The sequence below is a fragment of the Nicotiana sylvestris genome, chromosome 2 (assembly GCF_000393655.2).
Source record: "Nicotiana sylvestris chromosome 2, ASM39365v2, whole genome shotgun sequence".
NCBI classification, from domain to species: domain Eukaryota; kingdom Viridiplantae; phylum Streptophyta; class Magnoliopsida; order Solanales; family Solanaceae; genus Nicotiana; species Nicotiana sylvestris.
This window is the reverse complement of record NC_091058.1, coordinates 28,065,674-28,090,175: the sequence shown is the minus strand read 5'-3', so window position 1 is coordinate 28,090,175 and position 24,502 is coordinate 28,065,674. Positions and strand designations below refer to the sequence as shown.

Here is a 24,502-nt window from a genome sequence, read left to right as displayed (position 1 = left end):
TCGCCGAATAAAAAATACAAAATTGCGGGGCCCTCAATAAATATTTGTTTCAAAATACTTATATTTAGGGACGGGCCGTTCAGCGAATTTCACGACCTTCCCCAAAAGATAATAACGCGCAAGTCACTTCCGGCGCGCGCTAAAAATTTACTCTCTTAAACTCGGGTGCACATTTATGTGACCCAAATCCAAATCTTAACGAAGTCGAAATGTGTCGCTAATCACGGGTACATTGATTGTGACGTGGTTCGAGATGCATTTCCACGACGTTGCAAATTCCTTTAAAAAAATAATGAATGAGACGAGCCTCGACAAACAAAAATACACAAGCTGCGGGGCCCTCTATATGTGTTGGTAAAATTACTTAGACTTCGGGATGGGCCGTTTAGCAAAATTTCACGGCCCTACACAAAAATAATGATACGCTAGTCGCTTTAGGCGCGCCTTTAATAATTTACTTTCTTAAACTCGGGTGCACATTTATGTGACCCAAATCTAAATTTCAACAGAGTTGAAATGTGTCAATAACCACAGGTGCATTGATGTGACGTGGTTCGAGGTGTATTTTCACGACGTTGCAATTCTCGTTAAATATAATAATAATAATAAAAGCGGTAAATAGTTAAAATTTGCACATAGGTTCAACATGTATTAAAACTAGATAAATAAGCTGAATACAACAGTTAAGCGACCGTGCTAGAACCACGGAACTCGGGAATGCCTAACACCTTCTCCCGGGTTAACAGAATTCCTTACTCGGATTTCTGGTTCGCGGACTGTAATACAGAGTCAATCTTTTCCTCGATTCGGGATTCAACCGGTGACTTGGGACACCTAAATCTCCTAAGTGTCGACTCTGAATCTTTAAATAAAGTCCCATTTCGATTGTCCTTTAATTGGAAAAACTCCCTTTTACGCCCCCCTGCGGGCGCAGGCCAAAAAGGAGGTGTGACAACATGTGCCTCGTTCAGGGTCTTGATTAGTACACGGGCATGCTCTTTTGAATGTAGGAGCAGAGATAGTAGAGAGATTTGGGCAGGAGTCTTTCTTAGCTAGTTAATGATTGAGTAATCGTGAACTTTCATCTTTTTCAAGAAATTTTCTGCCTTTTCTTCAGTGACATATTTCTTTATTGGCAATTGTCCTTCTCTGATTTGCTTGGCCTTCCTCAACTCCTCTGAAGAGTAACACCTCCCTAATCGAGTCAAACCTCCAGTTTCCCCCACTTCTTCTATGATTTTCTTGCCTTTGTACATCATCACGTTTTGTTGTTGTTCCAAGGAATGGTTTTTGTATTTGTCACAGGGGGTTGCACGACAGGTTTGATTATGATCGGCTCTATTATACCCTTTGTACTGCCCTAATTCTGCCTTGTGATGGGGTGACCTCCAAGGACATATAACCTTGGGCTTGGAACATTAGAGCAAACTTCTAACCTTGTGACCTTGGGAACAAATAAAGTTACATTTTCTGAGCTCGGGGAACCTTTCACAATCAATGGAACATCTCAGCTCGGACTTACATCCCGTTTGGTTCCCTCTTGAATTGTTCCTACGGTCATCTCTACCTGATCAAATGGCTTGTGTTTCTGATCTCGTCCAATCATTCCTACAAAATGAACATCGTTGTGTGCTAGCAATGGGTTGTTTGTAACATTGGGAGGGTCTTCGCCATTTGTTACCACAATCAACTTTTTAGTGATGAGTCTTTCTATAGCTCTTTTCAAAGTCCAACAGTCATTAGTGCTATGCCCCGGGGCACTTGAATGATATTCACATCTAGCATTTGCTTGAAATCCATGTGAATCAGGATGCATATGGTGGGGAGCAATGGGTCCAATCACGCCCATCTGTTTCAGCTTCTGGAAAAGGCTAGAGTATGGTTCATCCAATGGGGTGAATTTTTCCACCAGCCCCTGCTCTCGATCGTAATCCTGCCTGGAACGAGCATTGTAAGGTGCCCGAAAATTTTGCTGCTGAGGTCGGGGGTTCCTTGGAGCCGGTGCATGTATCTGTTGATTGGTAGGTCGAACATAGGATTGAGCATTAAACACTGTATACTGTGATGGGTGCACTGAGTATTGAGGAATTGGTGGAGGATAATAATGTTGAGGGTAGCTGGATTGCCCCTATGGAACTTGTACATAAGGGTGTGATGCCCCTCTTTGAACTTCCCTAGATCCTGAAGTCATCATAGAACCTTCATCTCTCTTTTTCCTATTTGCAAAACTTCCCAACCCATTTGGATCGCTTGGGTGGTGGCTTTGAGAGCAGCCTGACTTACATTCCTGCCAGCCTTTAAGCCATTTTCGACCATTTCCCCTATCTTGATTGCTTCAGCAAAAGGCCTACCCATTGCAGACATCATGTTTTGGAAATAATCAGGCTCTTGAGCCTCCAAGAAGACAGTGATCAACTCATGATTATCCATGTGTGGCTTAACTCTGGCCGCTTGCCCCTCCACTTGATGGCATACTCCCTAAAGCTTTCCGTCAGCTTTTTCTTCACATTGGATAGGGAATTGTGATCTGGTGCAATATCAATGTTGTATCGGAATTGCTTGACAAAGGCCTGGGCCATGTCATCCCAGACATGTCAGTGAGAGATGTCTTGGTCAATGAACCACTCAGAGGCTACCCCTATAAGACTTTCTCCAAAATATGCTATCAACAATTCTTCTTTTCCACCTGCACCCCTCAGCTGGTTGCAATACCTTTTCAAGTGGGCGATAGGGTCGTTGTGTCCATCATACTTCTCGAATTTTGGGGTCTTGAAACCTGGTGGCAAATGGATGTGAGGGAACATACATAGATCACTGAACGAAACACTTTTATGACCACCTATTCCATGTATGTTCTTTATGTTTTATTCAAGACTTTTCATTTTCCTGGCCATCTCATGCGGCTCACTTGTCTTTGCAGGCTTTTCATTTTCCGCTGGTGACTCGTACTGAGGAGTCTGATTGTAGGGAGCTGAGACCCTGAAAGCCATATTTGGGAAGTAGTATTGGCCATCATAAGCTTGAGGTAGTGGCTCGTTGTTGGGCCTCGTCATAGGAGGTGGTGGTAGGATTATATATACTGGTGCGCTAGACACAACAAGAGGGGTGTTCCTGACCGGTGCAACTAGAGGTCGCATATTAGAGATACTAGGGGCAGCATGGAGGCTGTAGTTTGGAACATACCCTGGTGGTAGAACATGATCGCTCGCTACATGGAGCAGTGGTTGAGTAGCTCGGGGTATGATGGAAGTTCCCTCAGAGAGACCCTGGGGTGGAGGTTGACCAGAAACCCAAGCTTGATATACATCTAACAGTTGCTGTCTCAATTTTCTTATTTCCTCTAACTCTTGCTCGGCTGATTGACCCTGCGGATTGTCACTGAGCAACTCGATTTCATCACTGTTATCCATTACTACTAGTCCCTTAGATCTTGTGAAGTAATGATGCGTTACCAGATTCACCACAAACCAACCACTTTAAACTTACTGGATCAAGAGACAACAAATATGTTAGGGTTAGGCATTTTATAGATATGAATTACACGTAATATGCCATGATCCTAACATCGTCACCATTTCTAAAATGCTTTTGGAAGGATTCATGTTTCATTCCGGCTTATCAGCTTGTTGCTTATTGACATTGTTATTCCCTTCTCTCTTTTTTCTCGTTTTGTCCTTTGACTCGCCTTATTTTGATCCCTCACTTTAGAGTCATTAAAAAATATTTGATCGAACCTTTTGTGGGTTGCCTCGTATCATGTCGCCGCATGAATCATATCATTTACGTAGTTCATGACCATTTTTTACACAACAAACAATCTTTTTGGTTCGTTTTCGAATTTTTCTAAACAAAATCTTTTCAGTGATTTTCAATATATTTTTTTTGATACAAGACTCAAAAAATAAGAATTAAAAAAAGATAAACAATTAAACAAGACCATATTTGGCTCAAACAGACTTTTTAAAAAAAAATAAAAAAAATATAAATAAATAAATAAAATAAAAGGCAAAATAACATGACTTAACACAACAAAAGACTCTTACAAACTCAAAGATAACAAAAGAATAATCAAAATGACTACTAACTAAAGAAGACTTTGATCTCTGCAGCAGAATCCAACGGCATCACTGTAATCAAGGCGATTGTTCCTGTGGTTGGCCCCCAACATTGCGGTATATCCTCTCCAAGTCTGCAGATATATGACGAGCAACGTTCAGTGATACTTCTGCAAACCGCTCATGCGTCATTCCCTGGCAACTCATGCATGCTCTTGAGGTATATGTGGCTACCTCGAGGATCTTTCCCTTAATGTATTCATGAGCCAAATGCAACCCTTGGTTTTGCTGACCATGGGTCTCAGCTAGATCCAGGGCATCACACTCACGGTCCAAGGCCATATCTCTCTCGCGCCCATTTTCTAGTAACTTCCCTTCCAACCGATTGATCATACTTTGGTAGTGATGTCTTTCTATTTCAAACTCCGCGATCTGGCTCTCCTTGATTGACTCAACTCCCCCTATTTGATCCCTCAGACCTTGGATTAATGGAGCAAAACCTCTACGCTCATGATCACGGACCACCTTGAACTGGGGTTCTTATTCTTCTTGTTGTTGAGCGGTAGTGATCACTTTTTTCTGTCTTATTTGAGCTTTGAGTGCTCGCCTCTCTTGTGCCCATTGAGCCTTTTCCCGCTTGAAATCAGCCTGTTGTATGTCAATAGTTGTCTCCAGAATGCCCTTATCTTCTTGTAAAATGTCAATACGAGATTGGAACTCTTGTGCCACTTCCTTTCTGGTTTCTCTAAATCTGGCCTCGATCTCCTCCTCCCAATCAACTGCATGTCGTATGGATCATTCTGGCCTTTGCTCGGGGATAGCCTAGTTGTGAAACCACTTAAGGTATGCGAGGCTCACCTTCCCACGTTCACAATCAACTACCATCTCATCCAAATCAGAAAATCGACCACCAAATCAAACCTTTTGTGCATATGACTCCCTTGGAGGTTCCTCTCCCTTGAATTCCCATACAAACGGACGTATGTCCTCAATCGGGGGCCTCTTTTGCTCTCTCCCAAGCTGGCGCATGACACGTAAGGGTGCATAGGGTTGGAAACCTCTGAAACCCATGAGTATGAATAATGGACGATACGTTGACATATGTATGACCCTAGCATAAGGTAACTAATAATAGTTCCAAGTGATTCTATCAGCACTCAATAAACCAAGTAATGTCCGCCAGGCCCTCACCCCCTCTAGAAGATTACAACTCGCAGCTCTGTCTGGATGACATCCAATGTAATTCAACCAATTATCATTGAAATTTACTACTATTGGATGATGATAAAGGTGCTCTATGAACCACATCTGCAGCAGAATGTTGCATCCCTCGAAGTAATCTTCACCTTCTTGACAATGGGTCAAAGCTCGAAAAATACCTCCCAAAATCATGGGAAGAATGGTATGATCTTCGCTAGTTTGCAAATACGAGACTACCACAACCAATCAAATTCTGATGCGCCCACCATGCTTTGGAAAGACCAGGATCCCTAGAAATGACATTATGAATGGAAAAATTCTCAACTCCCTCCAAGTGTTGTAACTCAACTGGTTGATGAATTCTATGCCCAAGAAATTCTCAAAACCTTTCTCGTCCCCAAATCTGTCATAAAGATATTCCAACGGAACCCAACCTTCGTTTAAGCAAACCATTGGAATTCGACGGAGGCATAACTTCTTTAAAAAGTTGTTCACACCAACTTTTCTCGGAGCAGTAGGCTTTTTCCTACGAAGATCTCTCCCCAATCCTATGAACCCACCTAATTCTTCCAATGTAGGCGTCATTTCACAATCTTTGAACCTGAAGACAATGTTCACGAGGTCCCCAAAACCCACTAGACCCTCGATTAAATCTCTATTAGGCTTAACTCCAATGATGTTTGTGAGGAACTTGAGGTGCTTAAATACTTGATTCCGTTCCCATGTAGTAAAACTAGCCCACCAATTACAGAGACTACTCGGGGTCTTATCTTTGATCAAGAATATATGAGGTATCTCGTCACTTACTCTTTTCTGACTGTTTCTTTGTGGAGAACTCATGGTGAACCTAAGAATAAGATAAAAAAGGTGAGGACTTACCTAAACTATATGTAAATTCTGATCATTCTTTTTTTTTGCCAGTTTAGGACTCGATCTATTTTTTTTTAATATTATTAAAAAAAATTACCGTACACAAAAGTTGAGATGATAAAAGCAGAAAAATGGCTATTATTATGAAAATGGTCCTTTGATACTTCCACATAAGGCATAAAGGATGTCTCGGCAAAAACAACCAAACATAGAAACAAAATAAATAAAAAAAATAGACAAAATAAATTTAAAAAAACTATTTTTACGAAAAAGACCCTTCGCTACTCTCGAGAGGGGTTCCAAGGCTGTCACAAGACAAAACTAGATAAAAATAGCTACTTTTGTAAAAATAGCCTTTCGGTACTTCCTGAAGGATTTAAAGCTGTCTCGACAAAAATGGCCAGACATAAGGGCAAAATGGTAAAAGGAGAATAAAGATGGATAAAGTAGTTATATTTCAAAAATGGCCTTTCAGCACTTCCCTGGAAGAATTTAAGGTTGTCTTAGCAAAATAGCTGGAGTACGAGGGCAAAACAGTAAAAAGCTGATGAAAATAACACCTTTTTTTTTTCAAAAATTTTATGCACATGTAGAATTTTATGTTCCTTTTTTTGAAAAGTGTGGGCTGAACCCGATGGAGGTTGCCTACGAATCTCACTTTCGGTGAGAATCAAACCCGCGTAGTTCGATGAAACTAGGTACTTTTCTCTTTTGATTTTTATGAAAATTAATCTTTACACCTCACACCAAACTATTATAAAATCTCTCTTTTTTAAAGGGTTTATCTGCGCTAAATTAGGAGAATGACTCTTTTTTTTTAATAATTCCGCTACACTAATTTTTTAAAGCCGGTCGACAACGCAAGTAAGCCTTCCAAATGATGTATCAAGTAGCACATAAGTGGCCATGATGGTCTCAAAGAGGATACCTATCTTATACGGACCCAGCCCCTGTGCCGCGTTTCACTAAGTCAAATGCATGTGATGCACATAAAACAAACCTACTAGGGATATCCGGCATGAGGTTTGTTCTTCTAGATTCAAATCCTGGTGGAGAAGGTATCTAGACCGGCTTACTCGAGTGGACAACTCGAGCCGAGGAGGGTCAGTGTACCGGTAGCACTGCTTTCTGGCTTAACTGGTGGTGCTCCCCACCTAAAAACATGTGTGACTAAAATCCTTCACCGGGTGACAAGCACCTCAGCTATTTCAAAGAAAGCGAGCTATGTCAAGCAAATGCCCAATTTTTAATTTCAAGAAGACTCAGAGGGGGTGCGTGAGAAGACAATTTATATGTACAGTTCAACAATATCGAAGTAGTAAAAAGCGAACATGTATCACATTAGGCACAAATAAATCACAATATTTACATAATTAATAAAGCCAAAAAAGTCAACATGTACAAGCTCGAATTCTTATCAGTCCCCAGCAGAGTCGCCAGAGCTGTCACACCCCTTTTTTACCCCTCCAAAAAGATATGTGGTGTTATGGATTGTGGGTCAAAGAGTTTTTCCAATTAAAGTGACAAACTTGAGTAGGAATTATTTTATTTACAGAGTCACCACTTAGAATTGATTTTTAGGTGTTCCAAGTCACCTTTTATTTGAATCCCTAGTCAAAGGAAGATATGACTCTATTTTTTATCGGTCTGCAAAAATAAAGTTCGGATAAGGAATTCTGTTAATCGGGGAGAAGATGTAAGGTATTCCCCGAGTCCCGTGGTTCTAGCACGGTCACTTTATTGGCTATATTTAACTTAAATTAATTTTGGATAAACTGTAATTTATTTGATTTTTATGCTTTTCCTATGTCCCTTTTATTTATTAAAATAAAAAAACAATATTTGAATAATATTAAATTGTCAAACGCGTCTACTAGTTGCCTAGCGTTAAAAGAAAAATGACAAAATATAGAGTATTCTTCTAAGCCTAAATTTCTTCTTCACGTTAATGTCCAAAAAAAACATTGTTTTTCACAACGAGACTTACATGCTAATTATTACATTTGCTCTTTATCTCCTTAATCAATTATTTCTTAAAGATTAATATAATATTTCTAACTAATTATACATGAACCTTAAAAGTAATTCACATAAAAGATCTCAAACTAAACAAGCATGATTAAAAATGAGGTATTTAGCTTTTCCTTAAACTAAGTAAACTTAAAAGAATGCAATTTCAATCACATACATAAAAGAGAAAAGTTAATTTAACTAATTTTTTGAAAGATTTACATGATAATAAGACTAATATAACATTTATGTTGAAGCAATAAATAATCGGATCTAACATGTTCCGTCAATCCAGACCGGGATCAAATCCTTCTTATTATCACAAAGAATCTGCAATATAAGAATTTGAATTACTTGGTTTGCAGAATAATAAAATATAGCAGTGCAACAACAGAAATTTAGCAGCAACATACAACAGCAACAACATCAACTCAAATGTTAAGAACAACCCAAAAACTCAACAGAGATGCTTGAAACTAGTAGCTATCAACTTCACAAAATGCCTAGGGGATCTTTCTATTTTGTTTAAAGTTTTTGCATTCAAATAATAATCACAAAGCTCTTAATTTCAGCTGCTAAATGATCCTATAGCTACCGATTTTTCTCTCTTTTTTATGTGTATATCTCTCTGTAATGTAAGATAGAGTGTCCTCTTCCTCGAAGGTGGTTTTTTGCCGATTGATATAAAGAACCAAAATCGAAAGAAGAAAAACGTGGTGAAGCTACGGTCCAAAAATAATTAAATTTAGGTGCTCCATTTTTCTCCTTCTCAGATTGATTTTCCAATTTTTCAAAATTCTTTCCTATTTTTTTAACGTTCTTTTCCTCCTTTTCAAAAGATGCCCCCTTTTTCTCATGTTGTCCCCCTCTTTCCTCCTCCCTTTTTGACTTGTTATTTTCCATCTTTTCAAAAGCAAATCTCCCATCCTTCCGTGTTGTTTTTCCTCCCCCCTTTTTGACTTTGTGTTGTAATTAGTTTATTTAGTAAGGCAGAGTGGGAAAGTTCAAGCATGGTAAAAAATTAGGCTCTCAGAGGTGGCTATTATGATTCAGAGTAGAGGGATAGTGATATTGATCTGTTTTCCGTTTGTTGTTTTCTTCCCAATTTTTCGTTTGTAGTCGATTGTCGTTGTTCCTTTCTTCTTTTTTCCTTTTGTTTTTATGTTGTTGACTTGGGTCTTATGTAATCCGCGACCATTTGCGCGGAGACTTTGTATAAAGGAAAATTTTCGTTGTTATTTGTCTTGTATTCTACCTTTATTTTCATTTCGCGTGATTTTGGTGCGAGATAGATTCCCGCATGGAAAATCCCGGTCTTTTGCACTTTCTGATGGTCCTTGGCATTAGGACTATTTTGCACTTTTTCTTTGGCGATGGCTTATGGACTTAAAGGATGTTTGCCGAAATAGTAACCCGTCTACGTTCGATCGAGGTCGAACTCTCCTCTTGGGCGAAGGCCATTGGACTTAAAGGGTGTTATTTCGAACTTATCGAAATAGTAACCCGTCGTCATTCGATCGAGGTTGAAATCTTTTTTTTGGTGAAGACCCTTGGCCTTGAAGGGTGTTATTTCGAACTTATCGAAATAGTAACCCGTCATCGTTCGATCGAGGCCGAACTCTTCTTTTTGGCGAAGGCCCTTGGCCTTAAAGGGTGTTATTTCGAACTTATCAAAATAGTAACCCATCGTCGTTCGATTGAGGTCAAACTTTTCTTTGTTTTGGCGAAGTCCCTTGGATTTTAAGGGTGTTATTTCAAACTTATCGAAATAGTAACCTATCATTGTTCGATCGAGGTTGAACTTTTCTTCGTTTTGACGAAGGCCCTTGGCCTTAAAGGGTGTTATTTCAAACTTATCGAAGTAGTAACCCGTCGTCGTTCGATCGAGGTCGAACTTTTCTTCGTTTTGGCAAAGGCCCTTGGCCTTAAAGGGTGTTATTTCAAACTTATCGAAGTAGTAACCCGTCGCCGTTCGATCGAGGTCGAACTTTTCTTCGTTTTGGCAAAGGCCCTTGGCCTTAAAGGGTGTTATTTCAAACTTATCGAAATAGTAACCTATCATTGTTCGATCGAGGTCGAACTCTTCTTCGTTTTGGCGAAGGCCCTTGGCCTTAAAGGGTATTATTTCAAACTTATCGAAGTAATAACCCGTCGTCGTTCAATCGAGGTCGAAATCTTCTTCTTGTTGGCGAAGGCCCTTTGCCTTAAAGGGTGTTATTTCGAATTTATCGAAATAGTAACCCGTTTTTGTTCGATCGAGGTCGAATTTTTCTTCTTTTTGGCGAAGGCCCTTGGACTTAAAGGGTGTTATTTCGAACTTATCGAAATAGTAACCCGTCATCGTTCGATTGAGGTCAAACTTTTCTTCGTTTTAGCGAAGGCCCTTGGCCTTAAAGGGTGTTATTTCGAACTTATCGAAATAGTAACACGTCGTCATTCGATCGAGGTTGAACTTTTCTTCGTTTTGGCGAAGTTTCTTGGCCTTAAAGGGTGTTATTTCGAACTTATCAAAATAGTAACTTGTCGTCGTTCGATTGAGGTCGAACTTTTCTTCTTTTTGGTGAATTCTCTTGGCCTTAAAGGGTGTTATTTCGAACTTATCGAAATAGTAACCCATCGTCGTTCGATCGAGGTCGAACTCTTCTTTGTTTTGGCGAAGTCCCTTGGCCTTAAAGGGTGTTATTTCGAACTTATCGAAATAGTAACCCTTCGTCGTTTGATCGAGGTCGAAATCTTCTTCTTTTTGGCGAAGGCCCTTGGCCTTAAAGTGTGTTATTTCGAACTTAACGAAATAGTAACCCATCGTCGTTTGATCGAGGTTGGACTTTTCTTCTTTTTGGCGAAGGCCCTTAGCCATAAAGGGTGTTATTACGAACTTATCGAAATAGTAACCCGTCGTTAGTCCCAGTTTTTGGATAGCTAGACATTTTTTGGGAGAGTCCCAGTTCGTTTGACATTGCTTGCATCAGAGGGAGAAACGTTGGAGAATGCGAAACGTTGCTATTTCGCTTAGGTTCGTTCTGCGCATACATTGTAGTTTCCTTGTCCGACTCCTGCCTTCCGGCTTGGAGGTGTCACCGGCGGGCGGTATTTCAGTTGTTTTGCAGTAGTTTTTCGTTCTTTAATTGAGATGTTTCTTTACTCGCTCGTCCGTGCGACCTTTGTGTTCCTGCTTGAGCAAAGAGCAGAAGGTGAGTTAAAATAACACTTTCCTTGCCCCTACCCGGTGGTCCGATGGGGGAGAACGGGTTGGTAACGTTGTTCGTCTTGTTTGACATTTCGATGGTTGATGGGGTGAAGATTTCTAAATTTGGTGATGCTACTCGACTCTCCTCCCCCTACCGTGTTGCGCTTTTGTCCCGTGTGGGTTGGGTTTTTCCTTCGCGCTCTTTTTGGTGGGTGATCGTATTTTTCGTCTTTGATCTGGGAGAGACTAGGAAATTTCACTAAGAAATCCCCACATACGGCGCCAAATTGTTTGACTCAAAATATATCGGAACCTTTTTGAACAAATCAATCGAAGAAAATGAAGGGTAAATCTTAGTCAGACATAATAAATTCCAGATCAAAGAGCTAATAGTATGAATTATACATAGGATGAAAAAGATATAGTCAGACTTATTGAAATTTAACATTGTGACCCCCATCGATCGATGAGGGAGATAGTTTTACATGTTCCTCTGCAGATTACTTATTTCCTATGAAGATTACAAGAAGAGAGCTTGGGGGATAGAAAAGGGGAGGAGCCTCTTCCTTATCGATGGTTTTCCCTTCCTATATATAGTCAAGACACCCTTGCCATTTACTTAGTCCGACGCTCTCTTGCTCTAGTGTGTCTTGGTCGTTCTTTTAGACATTGCTTCTTCCGACTCGACGGGTGTCAAGAGTGGGATGTAGAGTGGACTATGTTATTTTTTGCTGCCCGGTCACCGGGGCCGGACGTTGATCAGTTCGATCGTGACGGTCAGATTTTTACCAATACAGTAAGGATTGATGGCTAGAAGGGAAAGATGAAGTTCTTTTTTTGATTCTTTCACTAGTGGAAATTCTTATCGAGTATGTTACGATAAATTTGAAGAGACTCCTAATGAAATTGGAAGCGTTAATTATGGAAAAGGTATTTTTAAATTTAAAACGTGTAGGGTAGAGATTAGAGAATGTGTCTTTGAAACTTGCAGATTTCATTAATCCTTCTCTTGTTGCTAGATTGAAGTTACATTATGACACTTTTTTAGGACTCAAAAGTAAAAATTAAAGAATAAAGACGAACTATCGAGGTAAATCCAAAAACCAAACTTATTTTGGTTTGGTAAATGACTTGTTGATTTTTTATGAATTTCTGTTTTGAATAGATGAAATGTAAGCCCCCATTTGACATTGCCCTTGTTAGGGTAATTTTATGTTAATCGCTATTCGCTATATTCATGACCTCAACAAATATGAACAGAAACATTAGACAATTTTGGTAATTAGTGCACTCTATTTACCTAAACAATGTTCTGATAATAATAAAATTTGACTTTTCTTACTGTGAAATACTAACTCCTTAACTTTAGTCAAGGAAAACTCAAATGAGACATAATTTGTTGAGACGTTTTTTTTTTTCACTCTTTCTTTATGTCTTGATGTAATTCTCGATCATTATCCATGATATAAATTATTGTAGCAACTGCTTTGTCAAGATTTATATAGAACTACTAAAACTATATGTAGCACTTGGTGAAGTTAATTCGCATTCAAAAACCTTGATATGGTACATGCATGTTTTACCAATTAACTTGAAAATAATAGAATTGTGCTACGTTAATTATGTTAGGTGACCTTTACTTTAATTTAGATGCGTTACTATGAAATTTATTTCCTAAGAACGAGGGACAAGTGTGATATAGTTGTATTTCTAATTTAATATTCTCACTTTAACTTATTTAGAAGCTCCTTTCAATATATTATTTGTGTCATTCTAAATCGCTTTTATGAATATTATTTTCAATTTCAAATGAAATAAATGTAGCTCATTATCCAAATATTTTCATCAATAGTATGCCTCCTTGAAAATAAAATACTAATATCTGTATTTTGAAAACACAAGCTGGATAGTCATAATCTATCTTGATTCTTTCGACCAAAAAAAAAAATGAAAATCAAAATGGTGATTTATTTTCCAAACTGTTTTCTTTTCCACTTGATGTTTTATCATTCAATATTAGTAAAATTTCTTATATTTATGCTACACGTTGGGAATAGATGATCATTTATAAACCATTTGCCAAACACAGAAATAAAATAACAAAGCTATGGAACTATTTGTGTTAAAAATAATCAGTACAGTATTTGATTTCAAAGTAAATTAATCGATCAATAGAGCCACCCTCATCCAACGTATTTGGCTAAAGTTCCATCAACTTTAGTCGGTTGTATGGGTGGCCAGGGTCCAATCTAACTAACGGCATGTGCAACTATAGATTGGTCTATAGATGGTTCATTTGGTTTCACTTTTTAGATATCCATCCATTTTGTTTCCATTCTCTTGGTTGGACCACAAATATATATAGTAGAAAATGTTTTTTCTTGTTATTTTATTCTTAGCTTTTTAATTCATTTTAAGTTTTTTCTTTTCAATTATTTGTTGTGAGATAATAGGAAATACACTATAAAGTAATTTGAATATATAGGTGGAAAAAACATAAAATCGAGTTCCTATATGATTTCTTTGTTAACTTTTACCTCACAATGTGCGCACATAAAATGCCATGGCCAGATAGTGCAGATAGCTGCCAAAGTTGTGCATCTATATTCATTGGTTCCCTCAAACATGTGCATTTAACAAATTTGATGAAAATTATGACATGTACAACACAAATTAATATGAATAAATGGTAAATTGTAAAGGTATAGTTCATATGTTATAATTCTGTTACATCTCTCCCTATATAGAGAATTTTAGCAATCTTAATATTCCTAACATGTGGCCGTGGTCTTTTTTTATCAGAAGTATCACTCTTGGTGGAATTTTAGCCGCACGCATATATATATATATATATATATATATATATATATATATATATATATATGTGTGTGTGTGTGTGTGTGTGCTAGTCTCTACGCGTGCCTTGCACGTAAACCATAGGCGCATAAAATATGTGAATATATCTTTTTTCTCATATATATTTTAGTTTTTTACAAACGGTTGATAAATCCGGCAAAGTATTTTGTATAAATGCCATTAAAATATGCAAGCTTTTAACAGCCATAAATAGGAACCTTCTATAAATAAGCTTCGTATTCTCAAACATATTAAAGTAGAATCACTTAATAAAAACTTAACATTATAAAATCAAGAAAAAAGCTTATACTTCTTAATACAATCTAATGAATATATCAGGTAAAAGGAGTCTATTACTTGTAACAAAATAGAGGAACAAAAGAGGAGAGTGGTTGGTTAGGATAAATATCATTATGTGGTCATGGAGAAGGAACATGATTAATATATAGCCTGATGCTATTAACATTAAGCTCCCTAGCTCAATGAAATTTTGTTGCCACCCAAAATTAAAGGTTGTTTGCTTGCACGAGACAAAAGAGAGATATATGAGATTATTGAAAGAATTTATTACTCAACTTTACACATATCTCATAAATATAGTTTTGAGAATAAACAAACTATCTTCATCTCCTAGCCGCCACTCTAGGAAAAAACACAAAGCAACAACAGAAGTCCAGAACTGATATTCGATCTTTATTTAGGCATCAAAATTCAGACATGGTATTCTATTAGAAGTCTATTTCTATTCGTTTTACCAATATAACCAATAGTTTTATGTTAAGATTAATACAAATAAGGGCATAAAAGTCGACTAATATTTCGAGGCTATTTTAATCGTTCAACATTTAGCGTGTAACATTGATGCTTTTATAATAACTAGTATTAGTGTACGTGCATTGCACGTGTACATCACGTCAATTATTATTAAACGTATACAAGATGAAAAAATTATTGAAAAATAACAGTTGAAGTTAAAATAAATTTAATCTATGTTTAAATAATAAAAAAATTAATTTTCATTGATAGAATAGTTAAATTCAATATCTTTTGAACATGCAAAAAGATAATAAATTTAGTTGGATTAGTTAAATAGTATAGTATTTGATTATAAATAATTTATATAAAAAATATATATTTTATGTCGTTATATTTCACCTAACATCTCTTCATAAATGTTATATTCATAATATTAAGAAAATAATAAATTTTAAAAAAGGCAAGTAATGAATATAAGTAAATAACGAATATTTTAATATTAATTATAAATTTTAGACAATCGATCATTTTAACAGAACTAATAGCCTGTTTGGCCAAGCTTCTAAAATCTGTTTATTTTGAAAAGTACTTTTAAAAAAAGTACTTTTAAAAAAAAATACTTTTAGTGAGAAGCAGTTTATATTTGACTAATTAATTTAAAAAGCACTTTTGAGCAGTAATTAGTGTTTGGCCAAGCTTTTTGAAAACTACTTCTAAGTGTATTTTTTTCAAAAGTGCTTCTCAGAATAGTGTTTTTGGAGAGAAGCTACTTTTTTCTGCTTTTCAAAAACTACTTCTGCTTCTCCTCAAAAACACTTTGTTTCCTTCCAAAAGCTTGGCCAAACACCTCATAAGAGCTATCTCTTTCAGTTGGTATGAAATGAAGTATAAGAACTTTATGTTAATTCGTATCGTGTAACGAATCAATTAGTTTTTTACTTTTCTAAAAAATAAAGAAAATAATATTTAATTTTAATTTATCAAGATTCTAAAATAGTTATTTTATATAGGAAATGAGGTTAAGCTACTTTTATAACAAAAGAGATTAAGAGTTTAAAAGGGTTCTATGCTCTTTACTTTATTCTTTGTCCTTTTCTTGGATTGATTTCACTCACATTTTGTCCATAAATATTTTGTACTTGAGTTTTATACTTTTATAATACTATAAATAAATAAATATATATTATTTTGGAACTTTTAGTTTTAAATCATCTCAAATTTTAAATATTAATTAAAATTTTTATTTTCAATGTGTTCAAATAAGAAAATTTACGTAAGATGAAATATTAATTAATTTTAATTCATTAAACGTTAGGAGATCCTACATATTCGTTCAAATAAGAAAAAATTTAATAAGCAAATTATAATTTTAGCTAATAAGAATTTTATTTTTAAAGTGCTTAATGAGAAAAGAATTTATAAAAATAAAATTTAAGTGATTTAGTCATAAACGTTAGGAATTCTTAAGTATAATCTAAATAAAAAATAATTTCTTAAGCTAAATGTTATTATTTCAACATTTTAAATATAAGAAAAATAATAAACTAATATTTTTGTCAAATGTAAAATCAAATTTACAAAAATTAAAAAGTCGATTTTCTTGAAATTTAGTGCATTTGTAATTGCAAGTAGATTGACAGATCAACTTATTTTACATGGTTTGTTATGAGCAGAGTTACTCATCTTGATCTAAGTTATATTCCATACATTAACTCTAAATAAACTTTTCTTTTTAGGAGAGTGTTTATTTGTCTATCATTCATTAATGCCTAGAGCAATTGTTCATGCATTTTTGGAGGTGTTTGACGGTGTTTTCCTCTTTTCACATGTAAGTTTCAATTTATCTTTTACGGAAGTCACTTTAGAATTTTTACAATTTATGAAAATCAAGCTATTCAAAAAGTAATTTTAAAATCCTACAAATTAAGAAAATAACTTAAATTACTATTTTGTCTAATGTAGACTTCTATCTTAAAGGGTAAAAAAGGCGAACGATATTTCGCTAAGAGCCTTCGTGATTTTAATATAGTGATACGCGCGTTGCGCGTGTATTCTGTCTCAATGAGTATAAAATTTTAAAAGAAATATGCATATTTTATATTGACATTCATTTGAATTATAAACGAAAAGGAAAAAAGGAAGGTATAAGTTTTTGAAAATGATGATTGTTGATCTTATTTAATTTTTATTAATTACTACGTGAAAATATTACAAAACAAGCTTAGCTATTGATCTTATTTAGCTAATTACTCAATGAAGGAAGAAACTCGCCTGGTAAAAATACCCAATCAACTCAATCAGTTAATTCAACTTAACACTTAGTTCAATTTTATAATTTTATAATTTTAATTTCATAAGTTATATTATGACAGTAAAAGATACAAAATATAACTTACATGTGACAAATAGTTATGGTCCAGTTTTAGTGAATTATATTAGTTCAATTCAAGGTGATTTGATATAAGCTTACACATATGAATAATAAATTAAATTAATCAGATTTTTTTTTTAATATTACTTCACTTAATAGTTTTTTATAGACAATTGTTTCTTTGTGCATATTCCCTATATTGTCTCGAACATGTCCTGGAAATACATTAAAGGAACAAACATTGAATTATAGTCTTTTGCTAATTAGTCATTTCAATGAGAAAATATTCTTGTTCTCAACATTAAGGAAAACAATTGTTTTTATTGATTCAATTTTTAATATTAATTCATTCTAAAATTTTAAGTATTTAACTATATTTTTATCCAATGGAAAGTCTATTTTCAAAAGGTAAAATAACTGATCGTTACTTCACTTTTGTGTGTGTTTTTAGAATAATCAAGTCAAAGCAGAAATACTATCTCATCTACTTTTCATTAGATTTTCCAATGTGAAAGTCAAACGTTTGAATTTTCATCTTAATTTGAGTAATTAAACAATTATAATCAAAAGTATTTAAAAGAAGTAATTGCAAAGATTAAGAAAAATGCATAATGTTGAGAGAAATTTAACGTGATTTCGATATTCTAATAAAACATGACAGTAAGCATATGAGTATTTTATAATTCTGAGAAATTGTAAATATCATGAATTCAATATTCTATATATCATATCCTAGTAATGGTTTGAGTAACATTAACTATTTAATTTTTGTGTGTCATAAATTTTAATAGTTTGTTTCTTAATAAGTTAACTAAAATAAATTTTAGTTGTTATAATAGAAATTAACCCGAAAAATTCATCCATAATTAGTAGGAGATATCATTCTTGTCAATATATATTAAATAAAAATCAAAAAATAAGGAAAAAAGGTGAAAAAGTAACATGTTTATGAACTAAAAGTCACCTGTCTATCTTTGATGGAGTTAACATGTAATTTACTTTTACTCGTTTTCATAATTCGTGGGCTTAAAAAAACCCTTATTAGACTTTCGAAATTTTAAAAAGAATGCCATTTTCTTATAGTTGCACGCATAGTTTTCAAAATTTATCCTGAAAGTTAATACATGGGCTTTAAAAATTCACATTCCTTAAGAATCAAATTATTGTAGAATTCAATGCCACGTCAAGGGGTAGTTTTCAAATTTGCAAGGTCCTAAATATTAGGAAAAATAACATGGAAGGAATTATAATTATATTACATAGTTCAAATAAGGAAAGAAGTTATATAAGTTCAAAAAATCTTAATGAATTTTAAAACCTAAAAATTAGGAATCCTTACGTAGTTCAAATAAGGAAAGATTTAATAAGAAAGTTATTTAATTTTATTTTAAAGTTTTAAATATTAGAAAAATAATTAAATGACTATTTTGTCTAATGTGAAATTAAATTTAAAGGGAAAAAAAGGCGAACGACATTTCACTAAGGGTCTTGGTGTTTTTAATATAGTATAGATATATATAATTATAAAAGAAACTTAAAAAGTCCAACTTAAAAGATTTGGCTTGTGAGTAGGAATGTTTTAGGATTTGAACTCATTAATACAAAGTTTTGTATTAATAACGGTGATGTTTATGTTAGTTTGTGCATATTTTAACTACTTTATCCTATTATTATAGGTATACGAATAATCACGTCCACTAAACCACCTAACATATTTTATCTTTACTAAATGATAAACCCTCATATTTTCAGTGTCATGTCCTACAATTATAGTTGATTCATTGACACTGAACTATCCCACTTTTTTGGCCTATGAAAATGTTTAAGCAAATTAGAATTAGAGGTATTTTATTTGTAGGGTACATCTTTCCATGAATCACTTTAACCAATTGGCTTTTGTGTCTCGTCATATGAAACCAAGGCTTAAAAATCAATGATATCCAAGTCCCAAAGTTAGCTACTTATTCAATTTTTATTAACACATTTCAGGCGCTCGAGGCAACATTGATCATAACCCTTAATCATTTCCCCCACCTTCTCTTTCAAACTCTTATTATGACGTAGCATAATGCATGCAACTCAATAGTCAATTCATGGAAAAACTTTAGTAGTACTAGTTTTTTCATATCCCAATAATTTTATCAGCTTAACCATGCATTGGATCTAATCACCTAAATTATACTACTTCACTAAATTCACTGGATCGATATAGTCCCAAAAAAGATTAGGTCAATGAAATCTTGTTTAATCATAATCATAGTTTGCAAGAGTTGAACAGTTACATCCAATTGAGATCTTGCTAAGATTTTTAGAAAAATAAAAAATAAAACATAAAGTGCAATATTGATTTTGAAAATCTAAGCTTTCAACTAACCCAATTCAAGTAGTTCTGCGACGTGTCATTCAGACATCCACTATAGAAATTCTTTTTTTTTTTTTTTTTGGTTTTAAGTTGAAAGTTTTTGCATTAATTCTTCACTTCAAATGAGGTGGTACTTTAATTGTTCAAGTACAAATATGGCATGATACGAAAAAAGAGGTTCAAATTAAAATCCTAAGCTAAATTTAGTATAGAATTTGATTAATTGCTTAATATTGTTTTCTAAGTTTTGGATGTTGATGCCAAATATTACTTTGAAGTCAATTTAGGTTACTTAAACTGAGCAATAAAACCAGCTCTTCTAAGTGGACGTTTGGACATAGGAATTGTAAAATTCCAAAAAAAAGTGATTTTTTTTCAAGTAATAATTGTATTTGAAAATTAAAGTTGTATTTGGACATAAATAAAATTTGGGTTGTTTTTGAATTTTTGTGAGTGATCTGAGTGAAAATTTTGAAAAACAATTTTTTTTGTTGAAGTTTTTCAAATTTTCGAAAATTCCAAAATTCATCTTCAACTTAAAAAAGTGAATTTTTTTTGGCCAAACATTGATTTCGAAAAAAAAATGAAAACTTCTTATATCCAAACGGGCTCTAAGTTATAGTTCACAACACGACAATTATAAGGGACAATTCTTAGAAGAAAAATAGAAAATATTAAATTCTACATTGGATTCATTATTTTAAATTAGGAAAATAATAATTATAAAATCTATAGGGGATGTCCCCTAGAAGTAATAATACCAACCATTCTTGTTTCCATTTCTTCATCATCCAGCAACCCAATGAGTCCACTGGCCTCAATCGGTTTAAAATATCCATTTTGTCTTCCAAAAATTGCTACAAAAATTCTTTTTTATTTACATATTTAATTTAATGGTCCTCTGCTATGATAAAAAAAACTGGACCTACATAAACCTCAAGACTTCTTTCAAACAAAGCAAAAGCTGAAAAAAAGCAAAGCTTTCTGACAATATACACATGCAATTCCTTATTATTCCTGCCATAGAATCAAACATGCTTAGATTTTGGGCATCTCAAGTAAGCCAAACTGCAGCTTTTTCAAATCCTTAAGACTCAAACTCCCAGTTCTTGGATATGTTGTACATATTTGTTTGTTTGTGTCTTATGTGTAATTAGAACTGTAAGTTATGTCTTCAGTGATTGTGACAACTTATCAGAATATGGGAAGTCTTAGTACTCTAGAGCTTATGCTTGAGGAACTTCAACAACCAGAGGAAAATACAAATGATTTGCCACCACCTTTGCCTGTTAGGCCAATCACAAAGGCTAGGTTGCCTAAGGGAAGAAGGAAATTGCCAGAGTTTGGTAAAGAAAAGAATAGAGATGAAGAAGATGGATATTCACAGGTTAAGTGTGGTTTGTTTGAGAGCACAAGAACAAAGGAAGATGTATTTCTTGATCAACCAGTTCATCAATGGGATTCAGCAGAGAGGGATTCTGTAGCCATGACAGATAAGGTAAATGGAAATGAATTAAAGCTTCTTATGTGTTTTGAGGGAAAATTAGGGGCAACTTGAATCTTGTTTTCAAAGTATGAAGTAGATTACTTTTGTTAAAACAGTCTGAGCCACCTTGCGCATACCTCGACTGTTGCATTGGATACCTGCTACCTTCCATCATCACACTATTAGGTAACTCTGCTTAAACATGGAAGTAATCACCTAGCGATTTTTGTCTCCGCTAGAATTTGAACCCTAGTGTCCACTTATTTTATCTCACTTCATTGACCGTTAGGATACACCCTTGAGTGCATTAATTTTTTGTTTAACTGTTGCAAATGAGGTACTTGGTTCTTATAGCTTCATAAACAATTATAATTAATTATCACCTATGTAACAACAACAACAACAACAATAACAAACCCAGTGCAATCCCACACAGTGGAGTCTGGGGAGGGAGTGTGTACGCAAACCTTACCCCTACCTTACGAAGGTAGAGAGGTTGTTTCCGATAGACTCTCGGCTCAAGAACAATTATCACCTATGTGTTGATAATATTATTAAAGATTAATAAACTGTACTCTGACTCTGTGAGTGCCAGTTTCCTACATTAAGTTATAGCAGGCAAATGACTCTTGGGAGAAGTAAAACATTACATCTTCTCCTAATGCAAATTTTGTCTTCATTGGTTGGCAGATGTGATTAGTTCTTAACTTATTTAAATGAATGCAGTCATCCGTTTATTTGCTAAGGTGTATTTTCTTTAGATGTCAGGATGTATAAAGGAGGATGCATTAGTGTATTCAGATTGCATTTTATTCATATTTAACAGGAGACTTGGTAAAACTGAGTCATAGTCATATTTCTCATATAATTTCAACTGTTGCCAGTTTCAAAAATTGCTGAAATTCTTGTGGTTTCTTCCACAGTTTTGTTTAGTCGTTGATCTGAGAGAAGGAGCTGAACTCAGTGCAGTAGTGGGAATTCAGAGATGCTTTCGCGGCTACCAAGCCCGCCGGTACTATCATCAGATTAAAATTGGAGTAGTAGCACTACAACAATGTAATCCACATTATCCAATTTTTCTCAAAAATTCATATGCTATAATACTTATTCCAGACTTGAATAAAGAAGAAGTACTAAAAAAATACCTGATCCTCAAGGGCAAAGAGCTTCATGTATTTCATTTTCCTTTGAAATTTTGATGATTGTAGCTCAACCATAGTCATTCATTCTTGCAGTTGTGCGTGGTGAAATTGCAAGAAAGTATCATCAGGATCTTACTAGGAGGTTGACGGCAATTATCATTATACAGAAACACATAAAGGAACACCGTCATAGAAGAATAGAACGGCAGCTTACTGCAGCCACACGTTTGCAATCTGGTATAGATTGTAGAATCCTTAATCCAAAGATTTGAATATATTGTTTTAGAAGATAGTCCTCAGCTTCTCTATGCATTCTGCAGTTGTTCGAGGTTGGTTGACTCGCAAACAGTTCAATCTCTTAGGTAATGGGAAACCAACATGTGATCAGAACATTAGAAAAAAGAATGACCATGCCGAGAAGGAGCAAGAAACTAAGGTGTGGTTTACTTCTTAAAAAGTAGGTTTCTGAGTGTTGTAAAAACATCAACAAGAACATATCTTAACCAGTTTGGTTGCTTGGACTCCCTTCAGGTACCGCGTTCAGTTCTACTTGATCTTCAGAGGCATATTCTGAGGACAGAGGCAGCTCTGGAGAGAAAGAAAGAGGAAAATGCAGCTTTGAGGCTACATATTCAGCATTATGAGAAAAAGTGGAATCAGTATGAATCAAAGATGAAAGCTATGGAGAAGATGTGGCAAGATCAGTTAACGTCTGTACAAGTGAGCATTCTGTGTCTTCATGTAAAAGCAAATGTTGTTCAGTTTTTGATATCTGAATTTCTTTCGAGCTATGACATTTTGTATGGAGATCACCTCATGAATTGCCAAAGATACATATTCTAGTACTTTCTTATTGAACATCAATGACCTTAACAGTAAACGGAAAGATGTTGTTTATTTGCTTATCTTCATCCAATCTTGTATCTGTTCAGGATTCGGAAAGCAAGAAACTTATCATTTTGTTATTATTTCTGTAACCAAGCGATAATTCCTAATCTTGCAGACAAGTCTGGCTGCAGAAAGGAAAACACACAGCGGTGAAAAAACTAAGGGAGAACTAAGACTACTGATGCATCAAGATCAAGACGAGGATGATGGATTCCCAAGAACGACGAGCCTTCAAAGTAGTGCACTGAATCTTTCCAATGAGGTACATGATTCACAATCACAACAAAATGGGAGAATAAACTCCGAGAACCAGCTTAATAACCACCATGTGATGGATATGGTCAATCATTTTCAAAATTTTGTCCATGATCAATGTAAATCAGGGCAGGAAACGTCCACCCTCAGGCCTAACGATGAGCTTCAAAAGCTGAAAGTTAGATTTGAAGCATGGAAGAAGGATTACAAAAGTAAACTGCGGGAGGTAAAAGCAACAATGAAGCAACTTGGACACCCTGAAAGGGGGAAGGGTACAAAGATATGGTGTGGAAGATGAAAAAGTTAGTGTCTTATAGCTTTCAGCCTTTTCTTTTGAAGGCGTATATTTGATCTTTTAGCTCCTAGAATCATCTGCTTTGTCAAAGTAGATGTCACATCATCTGCTCCACTCGTTTATTCTTCATACCTCAAATTAATTTTCTTACTAGTTCAAGGGGAAAAGGGATGACATGTTTTGCTTTTTAGTATGTGTATTAGGGGGAGATGGGAATACATGTACAGAAACAAACATAGAAAATTATCATTGTCACACAATCAATGAAAAAATGCAGATCTGATATCACAAATCATTGTTCCTCTGAAAATTCCCATTGAAATGAGTTACAAGTTAACGGATTTATGAGTCTGGAAAAGACAAGTGGCATCTATTCAGGCACTGTTGGCTACACAATGGTCAAAGTGATACACTCAGGAGGTCCCTTGCGATCTTGGTTAAAAAGTCCAAATATTGTGAACAAAAATAGTTGGCCACAAAAAGTAGTAGACGCCGTTATTTATATAAATCTAAAACGACTTGGCTGTATGCTGTTTAGATAATATGTTATTTATTCACTAACTCTCCTTCTGTCATTGCATATAATATCTAGTTATTTATATGCTAACCAACTATGGAATCTCGCAACTGGAGAAAAATCTAAAACGATTTACAAGATGAGCAAGGGAGAGAGGAGGATATAAACATAAATTTATATGTATGACTTAACTAAGTTATAACTCGCTCCATTGACTTTGAGTTGAACAACGTCCCTTCCTCGATCCAAAAA

General features: G+C 34.9%; 1 protein-coding gene across 1 annotated transcript; it reads left to right on the top strand.

Annotated features, from left to right (window-relative positions):
- The first annotated feature begins 20,691 nt into the window (after nt 1–20,691).
- On the top strand, nt 20,692–24,025 carry LOC104247090 (myosin-3-like). Its single transcript, XM_009803035.2, has 6 exons — nt 20,692–21,165; nt 22,077–22,209; nt 22,389–22,532; nt 22,616–22,731; nt 22,827–23,015; nt 23,299–24,025. Exons 1-6 carry the CDS (start codon nt 20,836–20,838, stop codon nt 23,734–23,736), a joined length of 1,350 nt encoding a protein of 449 aa, XP_009801337.1. The 5' UTR covers nt 20,692–20,835; the 3' UTR covers nt 23,737–24,025.
- Nucleotides 24,026–24,502: the final 477 nt, after the last annotated feature.

Coding starts and splice junctions, on each gene's coding strand:
- LOC104247090 (XM_009803035.2), top strand. CDS start 20,836: ATGTCTTCAGTGATTGTGACAACTTATCAGAATATGGGAAGTCTTAGT. Junction 22,732..22,826: donor AGAAGGAGCAAGAAACTAAG/GTGTGGTTTACT, acceptor GACTCCCTTCAG/GTACCGCGTTCAGTTCTACT. Junction 23,016..23,298: donor ATCAGTTAACGTCTGTACAA/GTGAGCATTCTG, acceptor CTAATCTTGCAG/ACAAGTCTGGCTGCAGAAAG.